The following is a 20,999-nucleotide window of genomic DNA, read 5'->3' as shown; positions in this document are numbered from 1 at the left end:
GATTTACCACATAACCAAAATTTAATGGATTCCATTTAGTACTTATGTGGATGACTTCACACTTTTGAGATCCAATTGCCACTTTTACACCATAGAGATATCTCGTCTAAATCACTTTGTCTTGAGAAACTTCTAAAACATTTCCAATATTAATAATCTGCTTGAAGAAGGTGAAATTTTTCTGCTTAACTTTGGCCCCACATTCCCTTCACACATGTCAATGACATTACATTTACAGATCACTGCTTTCCTCACATTTCTCTTTCCATTTCTACTTCAATTCTTTTCCCCATTAGACTGCAGTTTGAAACACTTCTCCAGCTTGATATCTCATTGTCTTCAATGGTCTGTACCCCTATGATATCAAGTCTCATGAGTATGACAAAACATTCTCCCCTGATTACTATTGACATATGGCCACAATACATTTTCTAAAACATCTGTTGCATGATTAAGTCACTAATCACTGCTGCTCCTTCAAGTTACTTATAATCTGTTTCACATAGCTTAGGAATGCTCTCACACAAGATAATTCTACATCCAGCATTTTGCAATTAAACCTTGATACTTTGGTAACACAATTTTTCTCTCAGTCCCATGGCTGCAGGAGAGATTAGAGTTAGTGGAAGTAATAGATTGGAAATGTGCCAGAAAAGTTTATTCTTCTCAAACAGTGAAGAAACGCTGTCGTGCAGGAGATCTTGTGTGCATGCTTTTGTGGTCCTCTTCACCTCACCTTGAGGGCAGAATAGCCCCCTAGCACTTCGCTGATATGTAACACATAAGACAAGACAGGTCCATTGGGAAAGGGACCGGGCTGCCATGACACAGAGATGCGGCTACTGTCAACAGCTGTTGCTCTCACAATTTGTGGCGGTGATGATGGTACACCAGCTGGGAGTGTACTGATGACCACACTTGGTTCTGATGTCACTGGCTCACTAAAGTGAGGTGATAGAAGAAGTGCAATCCGAAACTGTAACAAAAAATTTAAAAAATTCTGTTACTTCCACTTCAACTCAAGCAATACAGAACATGCACAGAATTTGTAATTTCTTTGTTAAATTATTTTGAAATTACTTTCAATTTAATTATGTTACAATCATATAACAAGATTAACTGAGAGGTACAATCTCATAATTCTTGAAAAAAGTCATTGGAACTTGATGTTGTAATAAATCAAGTTTAAGTGTCTGATAAGAGGAACCACTGACAAAAAATTCGGCACTACTCATGAACAGGAAAGAGGTAGGCAAAGTGAAACCGAATTTTCAAAGGACATTGGTTGACAGCTTCCAAATACATTTATTAAGCTTGTTACTGTGCTGGTTTTCTACTTCTGCCAATTTTATTAAAGGTGTATTATAATTTTTCAACTTTATAAGCTTATCATAGGAAGTCTTGTAAATAACTGAAAGCTTATGCACAAACTAATTTATAACATTATTCAGATATTAATAGTACTAAATTACTTGTAATTAACAAAAACCATTTACAGTAATTGTCACAATATTTCATAAAATATGTTTCTCTATTGCAACATGAGTAACCTACAATTATCAGCTTCATCACTATACATAATAAATAAATTTTTAAAAAATATACCAATAGTTCTCAAACTGAGGAGACATAGAGCAGTAGACAGGCACACACAATATGCTAACTTTAAATTGGTTGACCCACTCCCTACCCCTGAAATGGTAGAAGTCAGAAGGCTTTGACCAATAGTACTTTGTTTTTGGCTGCAGACAACATTAGCTAGCTGACAGTATTGTGTAAGGTAGCCACCATTATATGCTGTGTTACTTTGTTGTACTTCACTGTATTTCATACTGTTTCCTTTCCTTGCAATATGGGTATGTAACTCCTGCAGTTATGATTTTTATTAAACATGTCAATTTTTTTCTTTGAAGTCAGTATTGCCACTAGACTGTTGTTTATTTACAGTGTTACATTTACACTTACACAATCATGATTTCGGCTTCAAAGTGCCATTATCAAGTGTTTTAAGTGTTATAAATTGCCTATGATGACATACTACCATTTTTTACACTTAAAACAGATAATAGCACTTCGAAGCCGAAATCATAATTGTGTAAGTGTAAAAGTAATACTGTAAATACACAACAGATTAATGGTGGTACTGACTTTAAAGAAATATATTATGACTGTGGCCCCGCATTATGAAAAAATTATTAGATTTCATTTTTGTTTATGAAAAACACTTAAATGACTTTTTTACATGAAAGGACAACCATCACCTAGCTTTATTTCTTGGTCCTTCTTCGAAAAGCACCCAGGCAGGCTGGCACGCACAGACGCACGCACACCCACACCCACCCACCCACCCACCCACCCACCACACACACACACACACACACACACACACACACACACACACACACACACACAGAGAGAGAGAGAGATAGAGAGAGAGAGAGAGAGAGAGAGAGAGAGAGGGGTGACTTTCTAAATGAGGACTTTGTCAAACAGCCCCACTAGTAAACTTCCTTTACACATACATGCAGATTATTCCATGTCAAGTCACTAATCTCAGAACATTTTCCTGTTTGACCATCAAGGATTCCAATGAAATTTTATGTGCACATTTGCAGATGTCCCCAAACACATTGGTAAAGTTTAACATTCATTGAAGCAATACTCCCAGAGATAGTCATTTGTTGGAATACGTGTATCTTTGTGCAGAGCGAACGTGAATTTCTGGCAGCTCAGCTGTTATATGTTGGGCTTTACTCTGCTGAAAGAAATGAAATTTCACCATCTTGTACAACTTAATGCATTCTCTAAAGAATAATAATGAAAAGAATTTTACAAGTGATATTCAGCCAGAAGATTTTAGGCAAAATCTCCCAAAAATGATGGCACAAAAAAAATGTCAAAATTTAGATTCTTATATCTCGGGGATTAAAGGTATGATGAACATTAAACTTGGCATGCAGTGACCTAACAATACAAGGTCCTCAAATACAAAGTTTCATTTACATATCACTTTCTTACACCGAATAAATTAAGAGCAAATTTGAAGATTTTATAAAAACATCAACAACGAGGTATTTTCAACCTGACTTTGCAAGAAACTATGTTCTGTAAAACTGTCCAAACTGGACTCATTAGAAAGACCTTGGTTTTAACCACAAAACAAAGTTAATTTGATTAATCAATGCGGGCTAATATTGCTAGATAATTTGAATCAAAGTTGAATGCTAAAAGGGCACTCAAAAAAATGTAAACTTCGTATTCAGATATCTTGTAGAGTAAAATAAGCATTAAACTTAATACACAATAGGATGTATTTGACATGTCTTTTACAAAAACCACTTTATTTTACTGCTGCAAAACCAGTCTCATTTTAAATAACATGTTTTGAGCCCACCACCTCTCCCCTGGAACAGTGGGTTTAATTTCTAACATGGGCTAACAATGTTAAATAAATTGTGACAAAGTAGCTGGAAAAATTGCACTGTGAATAAAGTTTTAACTTTGGTTTCTTACATCTCCTTGATTAAGTACATGATAAACATGAAATTTTGGAACAACAACTAAGCAGTGTAAGGTTTTCCAATATAACATATTATTCACATACCGCTTTCCACACTGCAACAAAATCAGTTCATTTTTGATTTCCATAAAAATTACAAAAATAGATTACTTTTAGGGTGCTTTTGGAAAATTTGTTTTCTATTACTGATTCCAAACTGATCACAACTGGAAAGACCATGTTTTCAAGTACCTATACAATCACTTTCTGTTTTTCAATGTATGCTAACAGTACCATATAATGATGGACAAAGTTTGGGAATGTACCACAGGAACAGGTTACATTGCACCAGCATGTTATCTGCATTTCATTGCATATGGTTTCTGTTTTTAAACTGACAAGTAATATCTCACAATATTGTGGTGGTCCATGGTGACACTGTCACTACCTGTTCAAGAACATTAATTGGTAACCCCATCCCCAAAGTGTCATGCAGTACTAGCAGCAGGTGGGTTTCTTTATTGAGGTTCCAAAGCCTGTGATGTGCTCTTTTAATTTAGGTTCCAAAGGCTTATTAAAAATTATTAGTTTGTTGTTCAAGACTCTGCTCAGGGATTTCTTTGTGAAAATTCACAAGCTACATTACATCCTTTTGTAGGTTATTATGTCAACAAGGGAATGTTGTGAAGTGTTCATTGTTACATTATTTCAGATCACTTACAACATGATACAGTAACTGTACATGTGTTTATTTGAAAATTGAACGGTTTTTTGTCAACTCAAAGATCACTGAAATATATTATTTCAGTTGTATCTCAGCTGCACAATGTAAAAATTATAAGAATTTTGTTAATCTGTGTAGCAACAAAAACAGTTTCAGTGTCTATATGGAAGGTAACATTTTTAGTACCAGTCACAGAAATTTCTGTGTGATAGGATTGGTGGCACAACCAAGCAATTGGCTACTCAACACAAGCCTACAAAGGCCCCATCGAATCAAACATTGACACCAGAAGATCTGTTCAACTTGTGTGGCAAAGTGTACACAGCATCAAATATACATACATTCCAAAACAAGAAATCTAAGAAATCCAAAATTTTTGAGAAATAAGATGGCAAGAAAGCAGCATGATTTTCCGTATGAGAGAACATCACCAATTTGTATCACCTGACCCGGGCTCAATTCACATCAAAAAAGTTTCTAATGACAAAATAAATTTTGTTGTCAGCAATAAATTTTGTTGTCAGCAGCCATGCTAAGCCTCAAGTTGACAGGATGGTTACCTGGCTGTTACACTGCCTCTATGTATCATAATGAAGAGTGAAATAGCAATATTATTGACATATCAATGGAACAAAATGATACTCTGATAAAATTTACGCATTCTCAGTGCTCAGCTCATTCATTTTATTGGTCCAAAAAACAAGATGCTTGTAGAGTACCAGAACAACAACTTATTTCCGCACACTCTTTTCCTCCAATATCATCCTGACCAACTGTATCAATTTCCATATAATGAATGGCAGAAAGTGGCTCAAAAATTTCGAAAAATGTGAACTGCAATATTAAGAAGCTTAAAATAAAAACCGATATTACTTTTTGCTTGACACCTATGTGAGATACTCATACAGATTTGATAATCAGAGATAAGCTACTTAGCAAATGGCTTTGCAAGGCAGGTACCAGAACAAGGCTTTGGAAGCTAAATTAAAAAATGTTATTGGCTTGGAAACCTGGATGAAGAAACACATTTGTGTCTGGTATTGTATGACCCCTATGACGAAGGGGTTGTCAGTTCATGTTCTTGAACGGGTCATGACAATGTCACCATGGCCCACTAAAGTATAATGAGATATTATCTGCCAATTTAAAAACAGAAACCACATGCACTGAAACACGGACAATGAGATATGAGAAACCAAATTTAAAACCTGAATGAGATTTTCTCTCTGCAGCGGAGTGTACGCTGATATGAAACTTTCCTGGCAGATTAAAACTGTGTGCTGGACCGAGACTCGAACTCGGGACCTTTGCCTTTCCAAGCTTGGTTAGCTCAGTTGGTAGAGCACTTGCCCACAAAAGGCAAAGGTCCTGAGTTCAAGTCTTGGTGTGGCACACCGTTTTAATCTGCCAGGAAAGTTTAAAATTTAAAACTTTATTCGCAGCATCATTTTCCTGGCTGCTTTGACACAATTTATGTAACATTCTTAGCCCACGCTGGAAATTAAGCCCACTGTTCTAGGGGTGTGGGGGAGGGGGGGGGGGGGTGCTTAAAACATGTTGTTTCAAATGAGACTGGTTTTGAAGCATTAATACAAGACAGTATTTGCAAAAATAAAATGTCAAATATACGTTCTTTTCATCCTTTAACAAAAATCATCTTTTCGACAAACTTGTAGATTACTCGAAAATTGTGGGTGAATGAAATTTAATATTCCACATCCTCATGCTACCAAGCCATTTCATATTAAGTTTAATGTTCAGCATGCATTTACTCTATGAGATATAAGAACCTGAAGATCACATTTTCTTCACGGCATGATTTTCACACTCATTTTGATTCAAATTATCTAGCATCGTTAGCCCACATTGGACTATCAAATACACATTGTTTAGCAGTTGAAACCATGGTATTTCAATGAGACCAGTTTTTAGAGTTTTATAGAATGTAGTTTTTTGAAAAATCATGTTGAAAATACTGCATTTTTGATGTTTTTACAAAATCTAGTTAGACGTGAATGAAATGAGAGTCAAGAAGCCAAACTTTGACATGTTTTCAGGTTATTTTGCCTAACGTTTTCTGGCTGTACATTGCTTGTAAAATTCTTTTCATTATTATTCTTGAGAGAAAACATTAAGTTCTGCAAAACAGCCCAAATTAAATTCTTTCAACAAAGTATTGCCCAAGATATAGCAACTCAAAGCCGACAGAAATTCATGCTCACTCTATGCAAAGTCATGCATGGAGTCAAACAAATGACTATATCTTGGTCTGTATTACTTTGATGAACATTTAACTTTACCAATTTTCATTGGGGATATGTGCAAATGTTCACACGAAATTTCAATGAAATCTGAGACGGTTGAGCAGGGAGGCATAGGGGAGTTTACATGGAATGATCCACGTGTTCTGTTTTAAATGCCTTCTCAGTCTAGTGAGTAAAGAACTATCCTAATACAGATATTTATATTCTGTCCTGGTTTTTTTCATCGTCATACAAATAAGACAAAGAAACTGCAACCAGCAAACTGATACTCTTAAAAATAACACAATATTTCTCAGTTATTTGTTTCCCTTATTTATGTATACTGCTATCATGCATTGAAGCTACCAAAGAAAGGAAACATAAAAATTGGAAAATGTTTAGTAGCTCACTCTGTACTTGGTGTATGGTGTGAGGCCTTCTACTGAAATGGTAGAGGGAGAGATCCATGTCTGATTCTGACAGTAGTGCCAGGACTGCAGAGCTGAAGAGCCCTCAATAAACGACTGCACGAAGATACTTGCATTTGGAGGCTGTGGACCATCCCAATCAAGTCGCAGGGATGTTGCAGTTAGTGAGTCTGCCACAAGGGCAGGAGCAGGCAATTGTCCCAAATTCTCTACAAGTTACCACACAAAGAAAGAACATTACAATTTGAATTCAGCTTTAAGTATCAATAAATATTTCCAATAATTTTTGATATAATACAAACCACATAATAACATAAAATGGCATTGCACGTACATCATACTTGAGAAAAATTGGCACTGTTTGAAAACTACACATTCTGACATACTAGCAAAGCTGGTGGACATGTTGGCTGCCTTGAAAGGCAGAAGACACAGGCAACACCCTCATTTGAGCAAAATGCACATTTGAAAGTGTACATGCATTTATACTCTGCATGCTGCTATGTAATTTATAATATAGAATACTTCATCTTTTTATCACCTAGCCCCATCCTATATGATATACAGATAGTACCCAATAAATGATAACTATTATATCATTTATGTATAAGGGAATAATATACACTCAGACTTAACTCTGGAGTGTTTTCACTGCCACTTTTCATATTGGATATAGTGCTTATTTTTGTGCATTTACAGAGTGTGCATAAAATGCTGATAAACTGACAGTTAAGTGTGTGGTTTTTTTTATACTTTGTCAATTTATTTTTTCATTCTGACCTGATAAAAACCCAAGAACTAGTCACACTAGTGCATTTGCAAGCGAATTTCTGCACATCCACAAAACTCTCAGTTGAGCAGTCTCGACCTGCCTTTCCTTCTAATGGATACAATATTTTCCATAGTTGTCAACATTTATTACTGTACATCTGACCTACATGACTGACTACTGATTCATTCCGTATGCAATAGTTTGCTGATAATTAAGTTCATGTTAAGCTCACAGATATTATGCAAAGTGCTAATTTTCTAGTTTTTGGAATATTTTTCACATAATTATACCTCATGGAAAACAACTTTACTGGCTATTGTCACAGATATTCTGACTATTGTCACAGAGAACTGGTGACAGTTGAGGATCATTTACATGCTGTACACTATAAAGAATCCACTCAAGTCCCATGAAAGGCAAATGTAGATCTCAAATCCAAAATGACATTTTCCTGTCAGATTTACACACTAAGTTATGTTATTCAAAAATGTATCAATCCAAACATAATCACGTGGTAAAATATTCCTTATGTATTATACCTGTTCATTGACCATGCTTAGGTAAATCAAAAGTTTTATGTGAGTCAGAAATACAGGATCTATTCAAACACTGATCTCCTGAGTCTTTTAGCTATCTTAGATTAAGAAATTACACTGTAGAGGCAAAGACACTGGTACACCTACCTAACATCGTGTAGGACCCCACGAGCATGCACAAATGCCGCATCACAATGTGGCATTAACTTGACTAATTTCTGAAGTAGTGCTGGAGGGAACTGACACCATGAATCCTGCAGGACTGTACATAAATCTGTAAGAGTACGATGGGGTAGACATCTCTTCTGAACAGCACGTTGCAAGGCATCCAAAATATGCTCAATAATGTTCATGTCTGGGGAGTTTGGTGGCCAGCAGAAGTGTTTAAACTCAGAAGAGTGTAGCTGGTGCCACTCTGTAGCAATTCTGGATGAGTGAGGTGTTGCATTGTCCTGCTGGAAGTCCGTCGGAATCCACAATGGACATGAATCGATGCAGGTGATCAGACAGGATGCTTACGTATGTATCACCTGTCAGAGTCATATCCAGACATGTCAGGGGTCCCATATCACTCCAACTGCACACACGCCCCGTACCATTATAGAGGCTCCACCAGAATGAATAGTCCCCTGCTGACACGCAGGGTCCATGGATGCATGAGGTTGTCTCCATACCTACTCCATCCACTCAATATAATTTGAAACAAGACTCGTCCAATGAGGCAACATGTTTCTAGTCACCAACAGTACAATGTCAGTGTTGACGGGCCCAGGCAAGACCTAAAGCTTTGTGTTCTGTGGTGATCATGGGTACATGAGTGGGGCTTCTGCTCCAAAAGCCCATATTGATGATGTTTCATTCAATGGTTCACATGCTGATACTTGTTGATGGCCCAGTGTTGAAATCTACAGCAATTTGTGGAAAGGTTGCACTTCTGACATGTTAAACAAGTCTCTTCAGTCATCATTGCATTGTTCTTGCAGGATCTTTTTCCAGCTTCAGCGATGTTGGAGATTTGCTGTTTGATTGAATTCCTGATATTCACAGTACACTCGTGAAATGGTCATAAGGGAAAATCCCCAATTCATCGCTACCTTGGAAATGCTGTGTCCCATCGCTTGTGTGCCGACTATAACACAACGTTCAGACTCACTTAAATCTTGAAATCTGCCATTGTAGCAACAATAATCAATCTGACAACTGCACCAGACACTTGTTGGTATTTCTATACCATGGGTTTAAGAATTGGATACCATCAGATGGAGCTGGTTCCACAAGACTGAGCAAAGAAAGATTTTTCGTTATCCTGAGGCCTTTATCAGTATAGGAGAATGCCTTTTGAGCTGAAGAATGCCCCTGTGATGTTTGAGCATTTGTCATACAGAATACTGAGGGAGTCGAAGCCTTGGCTGTATCTAATTTACCTGGATGATATAATAGTGTTCTTAAGAGACATGGAGGAACATACGTAATGATTGAGAGAGATATTTAAGAGGTTTTGGGCTGCACATCTGATGTTGAATATGGATAAGGGTCCTTCTGTTTTGGAGGAAGTAGGCTACTTAGAACACGTGATTAGTAAAGAAGGGGTCAGAATGAGTCCAAGACTGGTGGAGGCAGTACGAGACTTTATCTTGTCACAGATGAGTAAAAACCTACAATCATTCTTGGGACTCTCAAACTACTATAGCAAACTTTTATCTTGTCAAAGATGGGTAAAAACCTACAATCATGCTTGGGACTCTCAAACTACTATAGCAAACTTATAAGAGGGTTTGCTGATATAACATGACCACTTACACAAATGCTGAAAAATGGTGCAAAGTTTGTATGGACAGAGGAATTTCAGGATGTGTTTGAGGAACTACAGAGGAATTCCATGATGCATTTGTGGAACTGAATCTTGCAATGCATACAATCACACTTTAGGGTCCTAGGTGAAGAGTTTTATGGTGAGCAACATCCTTTGACTTTTGCATCAAGACATCTTAGTAGAGCCATGAAAACTATTTGGTTGCAGAGAAGGAAATGCTTAGTCTCATATATGGAATGATGTGTTTTTGATGTTACTTTTATGAGAAGAACTTTAAAGTAGTGACCGATCATGTTGCCCCAAAATGGCTGTTAGGGTCGTAAAACCTGTCCAGCAGACTAACAAGGTAGGCATTGAGACTCAGTGAGTTTGACTACACAGTGCTTCACAAGCTAGGAAAGAAACATGGAAATGTAGATGCATTATGCAAGAAGGTAGCAGTAGAGCAAGCACTGGGTCATGGCCTTGTTGAATGGTGAGCAGGGCAGAGTGCTGACAGTGACTGCAAGCTGTACAAGATGTAACCACAGTTCAAAATGTGTAACAGTCTGTTGTGTAAGGTAATTATGGTAGGATCGCAGGTGGTGGTGCCGCCTAAGTTAAAGGGACAGTATGTAGGTAATTGTGTGCAGTGTGCACAGCATGTAGATTTGAGTCACAAATGAGTACCATTCCAGAGACTGCCAGAAGTATCAAAGCAGTCTCAAATGATTGGGGGGGGGGGGGGGGGGGAGGGGGCATGTTAGGACCATTTAACTCAACTCCAGTGCAGAATCGTTTTGTGCTGATGTTAACAGATCACTTCTCTCACTAAGCAGAGATGATTCTTATGCCGAACCAACAAGCAGTTGCAGTGACACAAGCAATTGTCAATAGGTGGAAACAAAAGTTTGGGGTACCAGAGATGATGATTACAGACCAAACTTCACATAAGATATGATGAAGGTATTATGTAACTTGTTACACACGAAGAAATTAAGAACTAGTACGCTCCACCTAGAGTCAAATAGTTGGACAGAACAGGTGTACGGAACAATTGGAAGGATGTTAAATTACTATGTGAACTCATTCCATAATGATTAGGATATATATCTTTCATTAGTCATTGCTGCAGAAGTTTAAAGATCCACATCAGTACAGGGTTGTCTCCAAACATGGTGGTATATGGAGGGAAAGTGCTGTCACCATTTGATATGATTAAGGTGAAATAAGGCAAGGACGGAGAATCAATCTGTGGACTCGCAATAATAGTGAGAAAGGTGTGGAAGCAAGTAATGCAAACAGAAAGGCACTAGAGAAACAGGAGGATGTTGTGAAATGGAAAGGGAGCTTATTGCATTCTACAGTAGGGCAGTGGGGGATGTTATTGAGCCCTAACACACTGAAGGTCGAGACAAAGCAATCTGTCAAAAGGTACTTTGGACTCTCCCAAGTGATAGAAACTATATCAGCAGTCAACATAAGGCTGCAGTTGCCAACAAAGTTGACCTGTGACAGTTCTGAGGTGCTGTGGAGTTGGTCCTCTGAGTAGTCTCTGCAGAGCCAGAGAAAGAGGCAAAAAGCAAGAAGCAGAAGAGTACATGTGAAAGCATAGGCGAACCTGTTCAAGAAGCAACATATGCAATAATAGGAAATAGCAGTTTCTTTCTTTCTTTATTTTTATTTTAGTTTGTGTGTGTGTGTGTGTGTGTGTGTGTGTGTGTGTGTGTGTGTGTGTGTGAGAGAGAGAGAGAGAGAGAGAGAGAGAGAGAGAGAGAGAGAGAATATTTAGGGTACTATGAGCTAGGTATCAATTTGTAATATATTAATGGTGAATGAATATGTTATGTAATGAAATGGAATACCTGCAGTCATCCTTTTGATGCTATTTTTTAAGTTACTACACATTTAGGTGACTCAATACATCATCTTTAGGCCTTAACTGATGCTGAGGGGGTGAACTCCAGTCACATACACAATCCTATCAGTGGCCCACATCTATGAACTGGTTTCTGTAGGCTACTGTAACAGCAATCTTGTGTCTGCAACCGTCAGTTGCCAACTGATGTTTCTCCAGTCAGTTAGTAGTTGATGGATGCAGACACAAGATCTCTGTTACAGCACTCTATGGAAACCAGTTCATAGATGTTGGCCACTGCCAGGATTATGCATATGATTGGAGTTCACCCCCTCAGCATCAGTTAAGGCCTGAAGATGTTGTACTGACTCACTAAAACTGGTAGCTATATAATAAATAACATCAAAATGATGGCTGCAGGTGTTCCATTTTATTATGTAGGAGTACGGCCGAAGTCCCTCAAACGTCCAATCAGAAGGATGAACATACAAGAATATGTTATGTGTTAGAATAAGGGTTTATTTAGTTTTATTTTTATGTCAAGTACAGAATAGTCACCGCAGATTTACGAGGCGTGAGGCAAAATGATGATAGTCCCTGTCCTCGGGTTGGTGCACAGTGAGGGCGAGAATGGCAAAGATGCTAATTGTGATGGTACTGTACCTCTTCCCCTGGAGCAGAGTAGGAGTGCTGCAGAACCAACATCTGGAAAGAGCAGTTCTGTTCACCAGTCAATAAGATGTGTTGATTACTAGCCACCAATGGATGCAAGGTCTAGTTTTTAATGCACAGGAATTATGGAATGAAGTGAGAAGGCTGGAGGAGGTGTTTTCTGGTTTTTGACGGGTGGTCAATGTGACAGTATGCAACATAACAGGGCAAACTTTCCATCCACTAACCATGGTGATATGAGATACATGAACATCAAATAGTCGCGGCTATACTGGCCAAATAAACCACTACAGATAATCCCAAAGAAGAAGAAACTAACCTTCATGAACCATACACTGAAACCAAACCTGATTCGTTGTTCCCTGAACTGGTTAATAGCTGCACAAGAGGGGTGAATTTCAACAGCACAGTTGGTGCAGCATGTTAAACAATGTTGGGATGGGCAACAACGAGTAACTGTGACCAGGAGCATCTTAATACCTAGCACTGTAGTGGCTCTAACTCTGTTCTGCACAGCCTTCATCTATTTGAGGTGGAAAGCCACCCAGGAAACTGATCCATCAGTAAAACAAATTCTGGTAGGCTGGATCCCTAGAGCACAAAAGTGAATGAATGAGGAATATTGTAATGTAAATGTCAGAGGTAAATGTGTTTCTTAGTTTTTAAGAGAGTATGAGGTCACATAATGAGCCATGGACATTTGAAAAGAGAACTGCCAAGGGAACATGACTGACAGAGCGTGAGGAGTATAAAAGCGTAAAGCATCTTCCAGAGGAACTAATGAACTGTTAAGTGGGTAGTCATGAGCAACTAAGTAGTGTAAGAAGAACTATGGCAAATAAGATTTGTAAGTTAAATTCAGACTCTGAGCTGTGTAAAATTAGCTGCCAGATATTTGTGTAACAGAAAATTGGGAGTGACATTTGATTTACTGTGTAGATCTATCTTAATGGAAATCTGAGGGGCCGGGTGTAGTGCCATGCCACTACTATTTTGAGGGCACAATCTCTGAGAAGGTGCAATGGAATACTGCATTAGCCACCTGTAGCTGATAGGCTCATTTTTTGTAATGTGCCAGCACAGCAGTAATGCATGGCAGAGGCAAGAGGATTCCTCCACCATCAGGGTTTCAGTGGTGTTGCCACGTACATGACAAGAAATGGTGCATCGGCAAAACAGGTAAGCTGCTATCTGGAATAAGCAGCTGTTGATTTTGTAACAAAGTCATTGGCAGCCCCGCAGTTTACTAGGACAAAGGGGCTCTGTCAAACGAGGAGGCGACATGGAGCCACCATCAGCAGCCATGGGTTCAAGTCTCCATTGTAGTACCAGCTTCCTGCACTAAGTCCATCCTCTGGACTTGGTGCCAAAGCATAGTGATTCTTCCCAGCTCACACCAGCATCAGCCAGCATCCTGCCCAGGAGGAGCGGGTTACACACCGGGCACAGCAGCTCCCTTCCGACAATATGGTTGGCATGTCACCTCACTGCACGCTTCAGCTGCTCATATGCAATCATTCATTGTGGAGTTGGCTACTTCTGCAAGATTCCTGTATGTCTCAAAGTGCCACTGGCATTGGGGCTGTGGCTCGTGGAAGAGGGGCATGTGCCTGAGTGCAGGCATCGGAACTCAATGCAGGAGCACATGTTTCAGCTAGCTGGCTCATCACTAGCAGCCACCTGGCTGGCTGCCAGCCCTCATTACATGGGACAATGGCGGTGTTGTCTACCCATTTCGGCACAGTGCTGATGTACAAATAGAAAATGAATTATTTATTTTGATAGCTGCTTATCTGTGGGACGTCATCACCCCGCCACCCAGCTGTTCAACCTTCTGACAATGTTGACATGCCACCATCCCGAGGATCAGCTATAATACCTTCACAATGGTCAAAATGCCTGTAATACTCAATCAACAAAACATATGTGTATCATTGCTAACATACAACAAACACTGCTAGAAAAACAAACATGGGGCAAAACTGAGCAGTACTGAACACAAGCCTGAGGGCAAAGAGTAAAGAGGGCATTTACAACAAGTACTGTGGGTTGATGGAACAAGTTGGTTCACACAGAAGACACAGAGTGCATACTGTTAATATTTTCACTGCTGCACTGATATTTTCAGTGCATTATAGACAGAGTCACATCAATTTGACCACGAACTATGTTCCACATCAATGTGCAATAACCACTCACAGATGGCAGGTGGCAGCACCGGTAATGGAGGGTATATAAAGTGCATCGAGTGGATGCAGAAAACAGAGCAGTCATTGTTGTAACATGGAAATGGAGTGATCCGAAACAGCTAAGTCTGTAAACTGTTCACATGCCTCTGTGATTAAAGTACACCAAGCATGGCAAAATGGCACCATCCAAAACCGGCGCGTAGGCAGGTTTCATGGACCACAGGCCATGGATGACAGGGGTGAACGAGGCTTGCAGAGATGTGTACAGGCAAATAGACTTGCAACTGTTGAACAACTGATGTCCAGATGAACCAAGGGGCTTCTAACGTCTCTTGTCAATGGCCATTCAGCAATCATTGCTGCAAATGGGCCACCACAGCAGGCACCTGGTTCACACCCCCATGCTGGCCACTGTTCTTTGGCAACGAAGGCTACAATTTGCATGGCAATGCAGCAACTGGACATCCACTGAATGGTAACAGGTGGCCTTTCAGATGAATCACGTTTTATGCTCCATCAGACAGAGGGCCATTGGCATCTATGATGTGAAAAGTTTGAAACCAAAAACACTGCATGTGTTATGGTCTAGGGGATGAATTCCCTGGGTCACCTCAATCATTCTGGAAGGCACAATGGATTAACATAATGGTGCATCTATCCTTGGGGACCATGTCCAACCATACACGCAGTTTGCTTGTCTTCAGCACAATGGCATCTACCAGCAGGACAATGCAACATGTCACACAGCTCATAGTGTACGTGTGTTGTTTGATGAGCACCAGAATGAGTTTACCATACTCCCCTGGCCATCACACTTGCCGAATTTAAACCCAATTGAGTATCTGTGGGATCACCTCAATCAGGCTGCACACATCACGGATCCTCGACCAAGAAACATAGTACAGGCTGGCCATGGCACTGGAATCGGCGTAGCTTCACATCCCTGTCAGTACCTTCCAGAACCTCACTGGTTCTCTTCCCACATATCTAGTGGTTGTTCATGCTTTTGACAGGTGGTCACACTAATGTGACTGGACAGTGCAGATAAAAAAATATGCAGTTACTGTGTAACAAGCAACTGCAGACCATGGGTCTGTTATTATCAGTTACTCAGAAAATATACCTGAAAACATCCGAAATTTTGTCAGTGGGGCTCGGGTTCGCCCTATGTAATTTAAATTACACTTATATCTTATTAGATCTTAAGTTAATGTATTTTTTGCAGTTCTTAACCATGGTATATTTCTATCCAGCTGACCAGCTCAACAATTCATGAATTGAGTGAATCAAGGGACAGATATACCAAACTCATTTAATGGCAGTACAACACAGAAGCTGTCCAGGCAGACACTTGAACTTTAATAAGAGCATTGATTGGTTTATATATAAAATAAATACAGATTTTGATCACTGAATGCTTCCCCTTCCCATTTTAAACACTATGTGTGCATTCTATGCCAGTTTTTTTAGTTGTTCTCCCTAATTTCTTATATCTAGCACCTGTGCAGTACATGCTGTTTTGGATTAGATTGGTTTATTTTGGCAGATTTTATTCACTTACATTTTCAGTGCCTTTTTTTCAACAGGGTGTTTTTAAAAAGTGTCTCATATTCTTACAGGAGGTAGTAGTGATCAAAAGTAGGAAACAAATCCACAAAACATATGTCTGGAAACAAGTACTTTTTAAGATATGGGTCATTTTTCTTGCATCAAGAATAGTCAATAAGCAGAGGTGAAGGCTGTCTCTCTATAGATGTTTACTGCTCATTTATTTTGGGTTGTGTTTGTCTCTCTACTTACTCATCTCACTGTAATGTTGTTGTCAGACAGCCATCCCATATGTATAATTTTGAAGTTGTGCTGACATCAGAACAAGATTATATAATCAATGGACTGTGAATAATGTAAACACTGATATGAAATCATCTTATTTCATATGGTAAATGGCAGATATCATAAGCTGCTACTGTTTAGTCAGTGGTGTTAACTGACACTTATGTATATGTACACAGAACAGTGTCCTCAACGCCATACTCCATCAGAAAAAATGTTCAGCAGGTTATTCAAATGATTTGAAGACAAAAGGATCATTCACAGCAAGGAAAAGCAATTGCAAAAAGCCTTGCCCAATTTGTACGTGTGACATGAAAGAATTAGTGATCCAACAAGCAAAGATGAAACTGATAATATGTACTCAAAATATGAGCTGCCAAAGGCACAAACCATACATTTGCATTGTCAATTCTGCAACAGTTATTTTATCCACATCAACTTCTTATAGCAAAACCCCACAAAGTCAGATTACAGTTCTGCCAACAGACTGTACGATGAAACACTGAAGATGTACAGTTCACAGCTTGCATTTTATTTAAGGATGAGGCAGTATTCACATAAAATTGGATAATAAATTACTACATTAAACACATGCGAGCAGATGCAAAGCCTCGAGCAATTATAGAGGGAAGACAGTAGGTTCACTTAAGTATAATGTTCGGGCAGTAATTGTGGGTGACCTACTCATAGAACCATAAACTTTACCAGACAAATAGTTTCAGTGCAACAAATTACCTGCAGTATTGGAGTATGTTATCTCTGCAGAAAGACAACTGATGTGATTTATGGACAAAGGGGCTTAACCCACTTCTCTACACGTAATATGACAGTGCCCAACACAAACATTGCATTAGTGATAGACTGATCAAAAAAGTCCAGTCAAATGGCAATCCCATTCACCTGGCCTTAATACTTTAGATTTCTGACCATAGGATAATTTAATGCAGTGGTGTATTTCACATGCATTGACAATGCACACATTGCACAGGGGTGTATATGACACATATGTGCACATCTCAGGTGGCAATCAGGTGTATCTATGTGAGTTTGTGATTCTTTGAGGAAGAGCGTTAAGGATGTGTGAGATTATCAACCACACTGAACATGTCCTGTACAATATGAGACACATTTTTAAACACTATGTTGAAAAGTAATTTCACTTTGTCGCAGAAGTACTCACTTTAAATCGAGATAAGTTATAATATTTACGCTTACTGCAATGAACATGGTGAACTTAATAGAACCGAAAAACAAAAGTAATGACAAGAACTAAAAATATGATACAAGGAAGAAGGGAATTTCACTGAAAAATGCCATAACTGGAACAATTTTAGTAGCTATGATAATATACAAGGTCAAAGGCAATGAATCTTGAATTTTAATATTAGCAGTTCCTACATCAAAACCAAAAAGTAATATATGAGACAGAAAAATGATACAACTTTTTAGAAACTGATGTGTTGCCAAATGGATGTACGTGACCTTTTAAATGTTTTAATAATAATTTTTTTCATAAAGAATGCTTAATAATTATATAAGGGGCATTCAAATGAAACCCAGTGATTAGTGTAAAGTAATGGCAATGATTTTATTAACTGAAAAATATAGTTATACACAGTATACATACTCAAAAACAGCCACCAAAACTGTTTGCACATTTATCACACTGCGACACTAGCTGGTCAATTCCATCCATGAAGAAGCTAGTAGGCTGCTGTTGGATCCAGGCCTGGACCCGGTCACACACTTTGTTTTCCACTGCGAACCCATGTCCGCGAACAGCTTGTTTTAGAGGTCCAAACGCATGAAAGTCACAAGGTGAAGGGTCGGGAATGTACGATGGATGTTCCAGCATTTCCCACTGAAACTGTTGCAATGTCGTCTTCATCACATTGGCCATGTGTGGGTGGGCATTACCATGCAGGATGATAATGCCATTGGACAACATGCCTTGGCTTTTCAATTTGATGGCTTGTCTAAGGTTCTGTAAAGTGGACTGATAACACTGGGCATTGATGGAGGTTCCCTGTTCCAGGAACTTGACAAGCAGTGGGACCCTTGGGGTTAAAAAAGAAGGACATCATGACCTCACCAGAACAGGTGAGCATGGCCTCCGATTTCTTTGGAGGTAGTGAAGCCACACGTTTCCACTGCTTGCTCTGATGCTTGCTTTCCAGTCCAAAATGGTGACACCATGTTTCGTTGCGTGTGACAATACATGACAGAAAGCCATATTCCTCCTCATGATAATGTTGCAGATGACTCAACGACAGCGCCATTCAAGTAGTATGCTATTCGGTGGTCAGTTGGTGGTGAACCCACTGCATACAGATTTTTCAAAAGTTCAAGTGTTGGAGCATTATGGTGTGGGTGGTGCCCAAGTTAATACCCAGTAACCAACGGATCTTGTCCATGGTGATTCTGCGCTTGTCCAAGACTAAAGAATTCACTTTCGCAACCATTTCTGGTGTGATGACACGCTGAGCCCGTCCAGGACGAGTATTGTCTTCCAGTGACACGCGGCCCTCAAGGAATCATTTGCACCATTCCACAACACTCCTCGTTCTTGCTTACTTGCCTGCAGGTTTGGTAGTGGATGATAACTTGTGTGACCACCTTCTCTTCGGCATGAAACCACACTGGTAACATCAAACAGTGTGCATGCGTCAGTCTCTCTACCAATAGATGATGTCACCATACCCGCAGTTACATGGTGCCACCTTACGTGTAAGGCAAATGTAAACACACTGACCAGCGTTCATTTGAATTAACCCCATAATTCTCACACTACCAGTATCGGCAACTAATTGGCATCTTCAGATGTGATTAATCATTTAACAGCTTCAGCATGATACAAAATCCAACTATTCACTCTGAAAATCATGAGGTAGTATTAAATATGTCAATAAATCAACATCATGTCATCACATATTTAAGAGTCTTTGAATATGTGACGACATGGTATATAACTCACTGACATATTTTATATGACGATGTTCAAAGAGCATAACTGGAATTTTTATATATGTATCATGATGAAGCTTGCAGTGGATTAATCACATCTGATAACGGCAACCAACTGCCAAAATGCCAAAACCAGTAATGTAAACATTATAATTATTAAGTGATCCTGATATAACACATTATTATGTAAATATTATAACTAATGGAAGTATACCAATCAGTTACAACATTATGACCATAAAACTACTAAGGTAACTCACTATTTGCACAAAAACAGTTGCAATTATTTGGGATTTGGGTTCCAACAGTTTTTAGCACATGGCTACAGGTAACTACTACCAGGTGACCAAGCACATACCACCAATTCATATGTATTATGAGAATGTCATTTGTAAGCTTTGAACTGGCATTCAATAACTGTTTAGCAGTATTTATAGGCAGTGCATAATGTGTCAGGATATCACCGCACTCATCAGGCCACACTTGCCTAATTCCAGCGTTATACTACAAGCAACCATTTTGTTTGAAACTCCAATGGTTGGTGAGGAAGACGTTAGCAGTAATACTGACATGGTACAAAATTTTCATGGTGGCATCTATAACAAACACATGTCCAAGGCAGACATATCTACATGGTCCTATAGCATAATGATCTCACTACTGGCTTGCATCCAAGTCACTGTGCGTGTTTTGAGTGTGTATTCTCCTGGGAGATGGAATACCACTGCCGCAAACACTGGAGGAAACTAATAGGAGGCTCCAATCATATGATGAAGCAACTTTTATATTTGTTCCATGGTCCAGTCATGATTTTCCGCACCTTCCGTAATTGGAACTTATGATTTTATGGGTCATTAATAAAAAAAAGGAAATAGAGAAAGAGCTCATACACTACAAGATTTTGAAAATTTATTTATGTGGGTAGAATAACACAGATTGCTATAAAAACAGTAACTTTATTTATAAAAAGCATTATGCTGATCAGTGAAATGAAAAATATAAGGAAAAAGGTTACTGGTGCTTGGTTCATGATAAGCACTTTACTGTTAAATTAATTCAGGAAATAATTGCCTCATAACAGCACTTACCTTTTAATAACTGAAAATAGCGACTAAGCGCATCATTGCAACCAATGAAACAGTAAAGCTGCTTTGGCGGCAATAAGGTCTGAGTGCCATTCTACAACAAAGAATAGTGTGACACAATTAATTTCATTTGCATAAGTTTTGAAAATTAGTATTACCAATATCATACAATTGGGAGGACTAAAGGTGCAGTCAAACATGCACAGGAAACTTTATCAACATGAATGACATTACTGGTGTACGTGAGAGTATACTCAATGTTGACAGAGAAATTACGAAATGAGTCATTGGTCACTTGGAATCACTTCGACAAGCAAAGCTAACAGTCTGACATTTTTTGGAAGAATCAAATACAATACTTCAATATAATTTGTGGATGATAGTTTAATGAATGCTCTTTCACA

General features: G+C 38.9%; 1 protein-coding gene across 1 annotated transcript in view; it reads right to left on the bottom strand.

The window, feature by feature from the left end:
* The window catches only part of LOC126470562 (proto-oncogene tyrosine-protein kinase ROS), a 564,149-nt gene that overhangs the window by 211,254 nt on the left and 331,896 nt on the right, over positions 1-20,999 (bottom strand). The window contains exons 4-6 of the mRNA XM_050098499.1: positions 20,599-20,689; positions 6,877-7,103; positions 737-976 (exon numbers count right to left, since the gene is read on the bottom strand). Coding sequence (XP_049954456.1) covers positions 737-976; positions 6,877-7,103; positions 20,599-20,689 — 558 coding nt within the window. The remainder of the gene's footprint in view (positions 1-736; positions 977-6,876; positions 7,104-20,598; positions 20,690-20,999) is intronic.

The sequence above is a fragment of the Schistocerca serialis genome, chromosome 3 (genome assembly GCF_023864345.2).
Source record: "Schistocerca serialis cubense isolate TAMUIC-IGC-003099 chromosome 3, iqSchSeri2.2, whole genome shotgun sequence".
In the NCBI taxonomy this organism is placed as follows: Eukaryota; Metazoa; Arthropoda; class Insecta; order Orthoptera; family Acrididae; genus Schistocerca; species Schistocerca serialis.
Note: the sequence above shows the minus strand (reverse complement) of the source record. Positions and strands in the feature narration are given on the sequence as shown.